The sequence below is a fragment of the Cetorhinus maximus genome, chromosome 13 (genome assembly GCF_964194155.1).
Source record: "Cetorhinus maximus chromosome 13, sCetMax3.hap1.1, whole genome shotgun sequence".
Lineage (NCBI taxonomy): Eukaryota > Metazoa > Chordata > Chondrichthyes > Lamniformes > Cetorhinidae > Cetorhinus > Cetorhinus maximus.
Window position 1 is genome coordinate 104016028 of NC_135891.1, and position 13238 is coordinate 104029265.

General features: G+C 39.9%; 2 protein-coding genes across 2 annotated transcripts in view; one reads left to right on the forward strand and one right to left on the reverse strand.

Annotated features, from left to right (window-relative positions):
- Window positions 1–4178: 4178 nt before the first annotated feature.
- Window positions 4179–12557, reverse strand: LOC144688906 (DNA-directed RNA polymerases I, II, and III subunit RPABC1). Its single transcript, XM_078555930.1, has 7 exons — window positions 12386–12557; window positions 11442–11557; window positions 9197–9277; window positions 8025–8083; window positions 6219–6297; window positions 6046–6119; window positions 4179–4321 (listed from the first exon to the last, which is right to left on the reverse strand). The coding sequence occupies exons 1-6, from the start codon at window positions 12402–12404 to the stop codon at window positions 6054–6056; spliced, it is 420 nt and encodes a 139-aa protein (XP_078412056.1). The 5' UTR covers window positions 12405–12557; the 3' UTR covers window positions 4179–4321; window positions 6046–6053.
- The window catches only part of LOC144688905 (phospholipid hydroperoxide glutathione peroxidase-like), a 32898-nt gene continuing 28135 nt past the window's right edge, over window positions 8476–13238 (forward strand). Inside the window, exon 1 of the mRNA XM_078555929.1 lies at window positions 8476–8676. The gene's annotated coding sequence lies outside the window, so the exon portion shown is untranslated. The remainder of the gene's footprint in view (window positions 8677–13238) is intronic.

Below are 13238 nucleotides of genomic sequence, written 5' to 3' on the forward strand. Positions count from 1 at the left end.
CCCACACAACTTGTCTAAATAGCCCTGAAGCCTCCTTGCATCCTCCTCACAACCCCGCCCAGTTTTGTGTCATCAGTAAACTTGGAAATATTGCATTTGGTTTCCTAATCTAAGTCATTTATATATATCATGAATAGCTGGGGTCCCAGCACCGATCCCTGCGGTACACCACTAGCCTGCCATTCGGAAAAGGACCCATTTATTCCCAGTGTGTTTCCAGTCTGTCAACCAATTCTCAATCCATGCCAGTATATTACCCCTGATCCCCTGCGCTTTAATTTTGCCCACTAGCCTCTTATGTGGGACCTCATCAAAAGCCTTCTTGAAATCCAAATACACTACATCTACTGGTTCTCCCTTATCTGTTTTACTAGTTACATCCTCAAAAAACTCCAGTAGATTTGTTAAGCATGACTTCCCTTTCATATACCTGTGCTGATTTTGTCTAATCCCGTTAATGCTTTCCAAGTGTTCTGTTGATACGTCTTTTATAATAGACTCTAGCATTATCCCACTACTATGTTAGACTAACTGGTCTGTAATTCTGTTTTTTCCTCTCCCTCTTTTTTTTTAAATAGTGGGGTTACACTTGCCACCCTCCAATCTGTAGGAACTGCTTCAGGGTCTATAGAATTTTGGAAGACCACCAATGCATCCAATATTTTCAGGGTCACTTACTTTAGTATTGTGGGATATAAATTATCAGGCCCTGGGGATTTTTCAGCCTTCAATCCCATTAATTTCTCTAGCACCATTTTTTTTTTACTAATACTGATTTTCTTCAATTCCTCCCTCTCGCTAGGCCCTTGGTTCCCTAAAAGTTCTGGGAAATTATTTGTGTCCTCTTTTGTGAAGACAGAACCAAAATGTGTTCAATTCTTCTGCCATTTCTTTGATCCCCATTATCATTTCCCCCATTTCTGACCATAAGGGACCTATATTCGTCTTTTCTAATCTTTTTCTCTTCACATAGTTATAGAAGCTTTTACAGTCAGTTTTTATGTTCCCTGCAAGTTTACTCTCATATTCCATTTTCCCCTTCTTGATCAATCTTTTTGTCCACTTTTGTTGAATTCTAAACTGCTCCCAATCCTCAGACTTGCTGCTTTTTCTGGCAATTTTATACATCTCCTCTTTGGATCTAATACTATCCCTAATTTCTTTTGTAATCCATGGTTGAGCCACCTTTCCTGTTTTATTTTTGCGCCAGAAATGAATAATTGTTCTAATTCATGCATACGTTCCTTAAATATTAGCCATTGCCTATCCACCAACCATTTTAGTAAGGTTCCCCAATTCATCATTGCCAACTGGCACCTCATACCCTCGTAATTCCCTTTATTTAGATTCAGGACCCTAGTTTTGGATTCAACCTCTTCACTGTCCATCTTATTGGACAATTCTATCATTTTATGGTCACTCTTCCCCAAGGGACCCCCCACAAGAAGATTGTTAATTAATCCTTTCTCATTGCACAATACCCAGTCTAGGATAGCCTGCTCCCTAGTTGGTTCCTCAAAATATTGGTCTAAAAAAACCATCACGTACACACTCCAGGAAATCCTCCTCCACAGTATTATTGCTAATTTGGTTTGTCCAATTTATATGTAGATTAAAGCCATCCATGATTACAGTTGTAACCTTATTACTAGCAAACACACCCCTGAGGACCTTGGTCCCGGTCCTGCCCAGATGCAACCCGTCCTGTGTGTTCTGGTCCCACCTTCCCCAGAACCGGTCCCAATGTCCCAGGAATCTGAATCCCTCCCCTCTACATCATTTCTTCAGCCACGTATTAATCCGATATATCCTGTTATTTCTGCTCTCATTAGCACATTGCACTGGTAGTAATCCTAAGACCTTTTGAGGTCCTACTTTTAAAATTTACATCCTAACTCCCTATATTCAGCTTGTAGGACCTCATCCTTTTTTTTTAAACCTATGTCATTGGTGCCAATATATACCACGAACACTGGCTGTTCGCTCTCCCCCTTCAAAATGCCCTGCAGCCTCCCCGAGACATCCTTGACCCTGGCACCAGGGAGGCATTATATCATCCTGGAGTCTCTTTTGTGGCTGCAGAAACACCTGTCAGTTCTCCTTACTATTGAATCCCATATCACTATAGCCCTGCCACTCTTCTTCTTGCCCTCTTGTGCAGAACCACCTGTGGTGCCATGGACTTGGCTCCTGCTGCTTTCCCCCAAGACGTCGTCTCCCCCAAGAGTATCCAAAACGGTATATCTGTTAGGGGGGTGGGGGGGGAGATGGCTACAGGGGACTCCTGCACTACCTGCCTTCCTCTACTCTGCCTGATGGTCACCCATCCCCTTGTTCAGTCTTTACCTGCGATGTGATCACCTCACTGACCGTGCTGTCCACAACAATCTCAGCATCACAGATGCTCCACAGTGAATCCGCCCGCAGCTCCAGCCCCGAAATGCGGTTAGCCAGTAGCTGCAGCTGGACACACTTCCTGCACACATGGTCACCAGGGACACTGGAAGTGTCCATGACTTCCCACATAGCACAGGAGGTGCATATCATGGGTGTGAGCTCTGCCGCTATGACTTCCCTTTAGATTAAGCTCATTAGTTACTCCCTTTAAATAATACTAACTACGCTAGGGGCCTTATTCCACTCCAAATGCTCCCGCTATAGTCCAAAGTCCTCGCCTTATTTTAAGTTAATGGACTGCAGCAGTTTAATTAGTAGAAATAGTAGTAGCAGTACTTACCTGACCCTACTTACCAATCAGCTGCCTCTCCTGCGTTGTCACTTTTTGAATCATGACGTTGCTTTGAACTTCACTGCCTGAAGGTACGCCTCTCCTCTCCGGTCTTGGCCTGTTTTTCACGCCCTTTTATACCACTCTCGCTAGCCTCTCCTCTCTGGTCTAAAACTCACCTTCTTCCAACCCTAACAGCAACTTTTAGTTAATTGTTAAATTAAAAAGACTAGACCTTTAGATAGAATTTAACCCTTAAGCTCCCTCAGTAACCAATCTCCAACGGAAACTCTCTATTGCAGCGAAACACAGCACTCTTGTGCAGACCAAATGTCCCAGGTTTAAAATGCAAATGATTATGGAAACGCTGAACTTAACATCACAGGCAAATGTTGCATGGCACAAAAAAGGCCGACACAAACGAGTGGATACCAAATATGGGGGGCTGGAATTAAGATTTTGTGGGTAAGTGATGGATTGGCACAGCACCTAAACTCTGGTTTGATGATGGAAGCAGATATGCTGTTGCACAAGGTGGGTGTGAAAGGTGGCCATGTTGGATAGTCCACAGCACCATGAGGGCTGGAGGTGATGGCCTGCCACAAAGTCCTGCCCGTTAACTTGCTGCATCTCTACCGCTGATCCATGCCAAGTTCTTTCAACACTTCCCATACATAACACTGCTCCAACAAGATCAGCGTGGACTTAATGGGCAAATGGGCTCCTTCTGTGCTGTAATGACTCCAAGACATGTATCCAAGCCGCAACTTAAATTTGAAAGATGTACAATTCTCAAAAGGGTACTGTTTAGTGCTTTTTACTTAGCGTTGAATTAACCTGAAGTAGGCTAGACTTCCCTATATCACCATAGAAATTTAAAGGATAGAGGGCCATGTGTCTGTGCCAGTTCTTTGCAACAGCAATCCAAAACTAATCCTATCCGTTGCCCTGTTGCAGAGATAAGTACTTGAATCAAACTCTTTCAGTTCTACAACCCTCCAAGAACTCTGCATTCCTCCAATTCTGGCTTTTTGTGCAACGCCCCACTCCTTTCACCCATCACTGGCAAAGGTGCTTTCAGTCATTTAGGTCCCAAACTCCAAAAGTTTGTCTGATTATACTCCAGTGAAGCAAATTGGGCAATTTTTGCATGTTAAAAGCACTGTACAGATAAAAGTTATTCAATTCTTTTTAAAATATGCTATTTCCTATAGCGAAGCATTCTATGGTCCCACTTTGTACAATGAAATTCTGCCCAATTTGTCCCTTTATTCTCTTAATGACCATTTTAAGTTGTTGACCCCAATCAGAGGAAATAACCTTTCCCTAATTACTGTATCAAACCCTTTCATGTAGGAAAGAACAAAAGTGTACGTGTGGCAGTTTTCTCCTGCCCAATGAATATTGATCAACCAAATTCTAACACATAAGCAAAAACAAGACTAAGAGATTTATAAATAGTGTTTATTTAAAAAAATAGCTAATTGAACCAACTGAAAGACCAACCCTTTGCTCAAGTTAGGAATGAGTAGAAAACAGCAACAGCTTGAAGTTTTCAATGCTAGTTTTCTTTGATCAATGTCATTTTCGTGCCTAGAGAAAAAAAAGGGGAAGATTACGGTGTTGGCTTTCCTTTATATTTCTGACATCTACATTGAAACTGATTTCAATTTGCCATGTTAATTAGACGTAAATAATGGATACATACCTAGTATTACATTCAAATAGAAGTCAATTTTTCAGCATTCCAAAGGGGGTAAATATACTTCATACCTTATTTAATCAATAGATTATGCCTAGGCTTTCTGATGTTACAGTTGAATGTGATTGAACCCAGCAAGATAAATTCCAAAATTAGGGTCAAAGCAAATAAAATCTGGGAATATTAATGCAGTAGCTTCCATTTAGCACAGGTAGTACTTCATCTTTATACTAAAGGGAAGCATCCACAAAGATTACATGTTAAAAGTGCTATTGTTTATCTGTTAGTTTCAAAAAGTATGTTTCACCATTGATCGCCTAAGCCAAAGCCAGATAAAACTTTTGCTTTTCTGTTATCTGAAGCCTGGGCAGTCAAGCAAAGACTTGTGTCAAATCTATTAAGATGCATATAGTAACGAGGTTCTGATTGACCCATAGGCAATGATGCATTGCCAGACATTATGTACGTAAAGACAGCCCAGTTTCAAGATTGTGAACGATTGCTTACAGAAGTGGAGTGGGCTTTGGTGTGGAGTATGAAAGAAACAGCTAGTTAATGCTTAGAATTGCAACATCTTGGTCAGCCACTGTATGTGAAAGAACATGCCTCAAAAAAAAAGTCCGTCACTTGAGTGGAAAATTTAGGTCATAGCTCACATTTACGAGCTTTCAATTTACTTCTTTACATCCAGGTGTTTGTAAATTAGCATGCAAGTGCAGCCAGCATTAAGGCAGACAAATGACACAGTGGCCTTTAATGTATGGGAATTGAAGTACAAGAATAAGGAAGTCTTGCTACAACTGTATAGGCTTTGGCGAAACCACACCAAACTGTGCACAGCATTGGTCTCCTATCTAAGGAAGGATTTACTTGCATTGGAGGCGGTACAGCAATGGTGAAAGGGCTTGACAGGTTAGACACAAAAGGTTGTTCACTTGCTGGGGAATTTAGAACAAGGGCAGGGATGCAAAGGTTCACGACAAGGGGTTGAACATTTAAGATTGAGAGGAGAAGGTTTTTGAATCTTTGGAGTTTTCTACCTTAGAGGGTTATGGATGCTCCATTATTGAATATATTCAAGACCAAGATAGATAGATTTTTGATCTCTCAGGGAGTCAAGGGATTTGGGGAGCAGGCAGGAATGTGATGTTGAGGTAGAAAAGCAGCCATGATTGTAATGAATGATGGAACAGGCTTGAGGGACTGTGTGATCTACTCTTGTTCCTATGGTTTATGTTCTTATGTAGTTAGTATCCAAAATGAAGGAAGTCTGAACTATTTTGTATTGTGATAGAACAACTTGATATGCAATAGAATACATGGGGTAGCGTTTGGATGAGCTGAGGTTTAGAGGCTCTGGAATAGGCAGATTTGGAGGTGATAAAAAGACTTGAATGAGGGTTTCAGTGGTAGATGGTCTGAGCTGGAAGCAGAGATGAGCAACGTCACAGATGAGAAATAGGCAGCTTGTGATGGAGAGAACAGTTTTGCAAACATGATCTTTATTTCCATTGGCTTTTCTTCCACGATTATAAATGCCAGTTGTAAATGGGAAGCAACAACCATGAGGAACAAAACAGGTGCATATTTGTCAAAAATTTGCTAAGATACTTACAGTATGCTTCACTGCACAAGTCTGTAGGTGATGTACCTTCCTGCAGTCTCACTAGGTCTTATAATCTTGACCACCTATAAACAGAAGAAAAAAAGAGTTCCACTCAAATGTCTCAAACCAGTAGCAATGATGAACTTGTTGATTCAAGAAGTGTACAATGTATTGCAGCAAACCTGTCCTCTCTTCAATCCAAAGTATCGTGCCACAGGATCACCTGCTTGTATTCTTGGCAATTGGCTCTCCTTTAATTTACTGGCAAACATACTTAAGGCACATAATGGTTACTTAGCCAAATGCAGAAATATTTATCAATTATTTTGTCCCAACAGGCCAACTTTCACTGCATTATAACAACTTTTTCTTGATCATGTTAAAACATGCAGAATAGCAATGATCTAACTCTACCCTCAGGAAGTCAATATCATTTGCAGCCAATTGCCTTACCCCAAGCATTATGTCTTGCATCATTTCTATAACAAGACTAACAGAAAAACTGGTATTAAATTATACCAAAGAATAATTATGTTCATTACAGCATGTACCAAAAGAATGCAGCTTAAAAAAAAGGAACAATCTTCCACTCATCTTCCCTAAAATTAACCTCCTAGCAAATTTAAGATGGGTTTGGATGCAGACTGTTAGCACATTTTATTTTTCATTCTTCCAGAAAACAAAGCAAAGTTTTGACTGTAGTCAACAGGGTACCCTGCTAGCTTAGCAATTTTATCCAGGTTACAACTTGCAATTTCACAGCATCTTTAAATGAAATAAAATGTCCCAAACTGTTTCATGAAGCTGAATTTTAAAGAAAAAAAAAGTACACTGTGTATTGGTGGGAAAAGGGCTAGAATGGTGGCAAGACAAAAATCCAAGCTTTGGGTTTCAAGAAGTCTTTGAAACAGGAGAAAGGTAGCAGGCACAGGGACTTAAAAAAGTGTTCATAAAGCACGCAGTTGAGATAGTTGAATATGCAATGGAAGGACTGGGGTGAAAAGTAAGTCAGCTGGAGCACTGGAGATTGTGTCAGATTACATGACTGAAGAAGTCTTCAGTGACAGGTTGGGAGGTACCTCCACCTCTTTGTCCTTTCGCCTATGACATCTTTTAGCTATCTCCACCTATCACTGGCCCTCTATCCAGATCTACTTGTCCCACCCACCCCCTTAAACCAGCTTATATTTCACCTCTCTTCTATTTTTACTTAGTTCTGTTGAAGAGTCATACGGACTCGAAACGTTAACTGTGTTCCTCTCCGCAGATGCTGCCAGACCTGCTGAGTTTTTCCAGGTATTTTTATTTTTATTTTGGATTTCCAGCATCCATGGTTTTTTGCTTTTATCATAAGAATAAAAGGCACTTTGTTAAGATAGCAGAGGGACCCCATTGAAACATGTGCCAGTCAGCAGTCTACACCTTTGAAGAAGAGCGACAGGGAGAAAATGAGCAAGTATTAAATATGCTTGAGTTTCAAAATCCATAATGTCATATGGTAAATTCAAAATCTTAACCTGGCTATAAAGAGAAGCACCAAGCCAAGTTGAAGTTTCCCCATGGGGATAGGAGCAGGGTGTCACTTGGATTGCGGGATAGCAGAATTTACCTTGAGTTTCTTTTATATGTTCTAGAAACAATGCTTAAATAAGTAGCCTAGGGTCATCGCGGTGCAGCAAGAGGAAGAAGAAGAAACAGAAGCATGACAGAGAGGTTATGAAAGGGCAACACAAAGACCAATTTTACACAGTAAAGCTATGCAAGTTAGACTTTTAAATACCCATGTATGATAATTGCAGAGAATAAGAACCAAACTTCAGTCACTGTGCTCTGCTAAAGTTCAAATCTCAAAATGCTTTGGTTCTCACATTGTTAATGTTAGAGTAGCCTACAGAAAAGCACAATTCTAATACACCACAGAAAAAGCAGAGTTGCCATCATTTGGAATATTAGAAATATTTACAACATAACATTTTGAGAAAGGATACTATCGTGCCAGCAGCTCTGTAACTTCCTCCTTGGTCATGACGATGTGCTCTGGAACAAGCTAAGATACATAACTGGTTTAAATTCATTTACAGAAACAGAATCTGCTTTAGATAGCCTGACATGGTTTGCATACTCTTGTTTCCATTTCCTTTAAAATCTTTCCCCAGTGCATACCTAATTATGTAAACAGATAAGACTAGTCATGTATTCCACATTCCGTACTAGTTCATTGGGCTGCGGGGGGTGCGGTTAAGAATTGTAATGAGATTTCACATCTCCAAATTTATTTTTAAACTCAAAGATTTAAAATATTGTTCAACTTATATATTTTTTCTCCCAATTTGAACTGACATGACTGCTCCAAGTTGTCTTTTCTCCTTTTTATGAGACAATCTCACGATCTTCTCTGTGAAGTAGGATTGTCCCAGGCAACTAAAAGGTTTTCACTTTAAAGCACTCCAGGGCATATGTAATGCAGCCAATGTATTGTGTACAGCTCTCTTAAGCTTACTGAGAACTGGGTGCATCAGAAGAATCTCTGTTGAGAGATCTGAAATAGGCAGGAAATCAGCTGACCTGAAACTTGAACTTTAGTGGAATAATTAAACATATTGGGTCAGCATTCCTCCCACTTCCAGGACTTCATGCGAGGTAAGTACTTTCGTTACATACTCTTAAGTACCATATTGCACCAGAGAAATAGATCAGTGCAAGTAAAACCTTGACTGAAACAAGAAAACTTATTTTATTTGCAAATCATTTGTAAAAATTTATATTAAGGTCTGTGTACCCAGTTTGTACAATACTTGTGCAGAACATTTAAAAACAATACAAAGCCTGAGTATTTCCAACATTTTCTGTTTTTATTTTAAAAAAAGCATTCTGCTGGACAATTAGCAAATTTTTGGCTGACAAATTAAAAATAGCCTTGATTGGTATTTGCATGGTTCTGTTATTCAAAGGTGTTACACTAGGATCTATCACATACATTGTATAGAACAAAATGAATTGGAATTGATTTAATTAAATTGATTTATCACATTGAAAAATGAAACAAGATGTAGTTAGGTTAAGCCTCTCAAATCATACGCACCTCATTTGTTGCCTAACACTTGGTATCTTTACTCTTCAAACCCACATTGATTTCAAAGAAAGGCTTTTCCAAACTTACCTCATGTTCTGTGATGTTAATTAGGAGTTCCTGTTGCAGGAATTGCTCAAGGATATACTTAGGAGCCATGTCAACAAGGGACTGGATAAAAATAAATCAAATAGAAATATTAAGCTTTTCAAAGTTAAAATATTTTGTTTATATTGTATTTTACTGTCAAGAATGTTCTGATATAGTCCTCAGTCGTGCACCTCAGTTTTCTTTTATACCTTGGTATCATACACTGCTCCATGAAGTTCAAGCAGGCCACCTATACTCAAGCCAGAGAAGTCCTCTCCTGTGGGCAAACACCTCTTGCTTTTTTAATAATCTCCCAAGTGCTGCATAATTATGAAAAGGCATCCAAAACTAATACATGTGCAGCAATTAATATGCTATTATCATGAAGATACTAATGTATGTATGATTGGAAATTATTTTTAAAATTGGACTTGTAGTAGGGTCTGTGCCTGTGAGTGTGTTAATTGGATTAAAGCCAGCTAGTCTGGGTGCTTTGATGTACAGTAGTTTTGAGATGTTAAACAGTAAGGTCAAGGATACATTTGCATTTTGTTGAATAAACCATTCAAATAATGGGGGTGAAATCTTGCACCTAGCTAGGACATTATTTATGTTTAATAAAATTGGTACTATGAAAGGGGTTTTATTGTTAGAAGAGGTGGAGTTCAAAGGGCCTGGTGATATAATGAGAATTTGCAATCAAAGGGAAGGCTAGGTATATACAGAAAAGAGTTACGTGTGTGAGTCAGAGGCATACCGCCTACAACTGTGCAAAGGAACCAAATTGAAAGGAACCTCATTTTGAATTGGTAAGATAAAATGTGCTTTGCCTGGTGTCTATTTAAGTCTATGGGTTATTGATGCCTTGGGAAGATTATCTGGGAGTGATTAATTTGGAGATTTGTTTAAAAGTTATTATGATAGTAATTTGTAGACATGTGTACGTGTTTAAATTTGTTGTTAAATTAATAAATGTTTAATTTAATTTATATAAAAAAACCTCTTGAGGCTTGGTGGTTTTTATTCCTGAATTCAGAGTTGCATCTCAAACATACCAATTGAAAATATAGGTTATGACAGTTGTTTAAAGTTTCCCCCTGGGATTTCAAATAACTCAGCCTTTACCAACTGCTGTGTCATAACACTATATTTGAAGACACTGAAAAGTTCCCTCTTCTCCTTTTCCAATAAAAGGGAAGGATTGTCCAGAAACACAGGAATAGGTGTAGGCTATTTAGCCCCTCAAGCTTTTCGGTCATTCTGATCACAGCTGATCTGCAACCTAACCGCATATACCCTCTTTTGCCCCATATTCCTTAATGCCTCTTAACAAAAAGCTATCACTCCCAGTTTTAAAATTAAAAATTGATCCTGCATCAAGCACCATTTGCAGGAGAGTTACAAACTTCTACCACGTTTTACATATGGAAGTATTTCTTAATTTTACTCCTCAAAGGTCTGGCTCTAATGCCTGGACTATGCCCCCTAGTCCTAGACTGCCCAACCAGCAGATATCGTTTCTATCTATCTACCTTATCTGTATCATTGGTGGTGCTCAGGCCAAGTCACAAGCTGGCTGGTGGTAGTATTCATGAGGCATCTCTCACTGAGCACAATATTTCATTATATTGAATTCATCTATAACTGCTGTCTTGAAGGGACAACACTTAAACAGCTAGGTTCAAGGACTAGGCAGGCCTGAAATTTGAACTCCCTGCTTTACGGTGGTTGCTTCCATCACCTAATTCCTACTTTGGCATGAATTTGTAATTTAATACAACTGGATGGGAGGTCTTGTGATGCAGTGGGTAGTGTCCCTGCCACTAAACCAGAAGCTCCAGGTTCAAGTTCCACCCCAAGACTTGATGGCCAAGGAAGATACATTTATAATGCAGCCCAACATGTTGAGCATCAACCTGCAAATCCTTCCAACACATGCCAATGGCTGGCAGTAAAAGTGGGAGAGATTCCTGGTCAGCCATGTGGTGAAAGAATGTTGGACCTCTACCATCACTATCTATCGCTTCAGAACATAGAACATGCATGTAAAAAGTGAATGTTGTGAATGTTGCCACAACTGACTCCCTGAGTGAACTGTAACACACCCATCAGCACACCTGGAAGATTTTGTTTACTTTTTCACCATCTCATTTGAAGATTCGATAATTACAATTTACCAGCTGACAGGAAAAATATCATTAATAGCAAATTTCTGTAATATACTGATTAAATTGCCACTCTTTACCTGTTTTGCTGAGGGTGTCATCCCCTGTTGTACCACAATGATGGCCCTGGTAATATTTTCTTCCTGCATGCGTTGACAATACATTTTAATGGTTTTGATCCCAACTTTTGGTTCCTCTGATAACAAATAAATAATTTTTTTATCAGTTTCAAACATGTCTAGTCAGTTCATGGGAAAAATGGTTGGAAAAGCAACAATATGGTTGTTATTCATCTATTTCATCAAGACATACCACATGGTGTGACTGGCAAACACAAGAAAATCTATATTGTCCAATTATTCCTCAAGAGTTACAAATTGCATGAAGATGGTTACATACACACAACTTGCCAGTAATCCCAGTGCCTGACTGGGGGACTGGACATTGGGAATGGGGAAGAACTGCTGACAACCACCCTCCTGCTCTTGCTACCAATAGCCCTTTCCCCACAACTCCCACCCGATGAAACCCCTCTCACACCACCCCCCCCATTCGCAACCCTATGAAATCCCTACTGATTGATCAGCAGCTCTCACTAGGCAGGACTTCCACAACAGGAGGTCTTGATTGCAGGGGAAGGCCTGCCAATAGCCTTGCCACTATCTGATTGGCATATAGTTCAGTGGACTTTCCAGAAAAGAGACAGCGTGGGTCCCTCTCTGGCTCTCAAGTTCTGCCCTAGGTATGTCATTCTACAGAAAAGTGGGCAGGTAAAAAGTTAATTTCTATTCAAGGGAGGATGGGAAGGTACCATGAGAGTGCATATGTTCCTTCTCGCTGGTTGCTTTACTAAGAACTGACGCCTGCATCAGCTTATATATCCACTGGTGTACAGTGCTGTTCCTCCCCACTCTCCAGGCTAACGATAACAGTGCTGACTGGCAGAGAAGGGAAGGATTACGATTCATTTTACCCTAAAATCCAGAGGAAAAAGATAAAACCCCAAATAATTTAGTTTGTGTACCTGGAAAGAAAACGAACATCTGATCAGTGGGGTCATCATTATGAGCAACAAGCACAGTCAGGTCTGAACGTCGTGGCCGCCCTTCACTTGGCTTATCTCCAAATTGACCCCGGAATTCTTCCAATGTCTGATCCAATTCATCTTGCGTCACCAAATATCCACGATCATGGCAAAGCTGTGAATTACAAAAGCGCAAGAATTCCTTTTAAGTACTTTTTCCATCAGAAAACTGTTTTCTATTTGCCCCATAATTATTTAGAAACCACAGCGAACATGGTAAATGAAAGGGACACATGCGTGTGAAAATTGTTGTTGCTGACAGTTTACAGGTAAATACAGAGTCCAACTGCAGCTTTAGTGCAAAGCAGTTCGGCTTTGCTGACACAGAGTTGCAAGTAGATATTGATTGAATCTGAGGCTGTTGTCACACCGGAAGGGAGTTGAGGTCGTCTTCTCTAGAGGGTCAAACCTTTCTTCGGTCAGTTGGCAGACAATTTGCACTCCAGCTTAATACCAACACTAAAGCAAGAAAGCACCCCAACATTTACAGAAATTTAATAGTGTTTAAAATTATAGCTGTAAGGACAGTCAGGGTATATGGGTCATTTACAGGTTGGAAAACAATGGGCCAGTGCAGTGCCACAGGAATCAGAACTGGTCCTCAACTATTTACAATCAATATTAATGACTTGGATGAAGAGGCAGACTGTATTACAGCTATATTTGCCGGTGATACAAAGATCAATAGGAAAGCAAGTTGTGAGGGCATAAAGAATCTGCAAAGGGATATAGATAGGTTTAATAAGTGGGCGCATTTTTTGGTAGGTGGAGTAGAATGTGGTCAAGTGTAAGG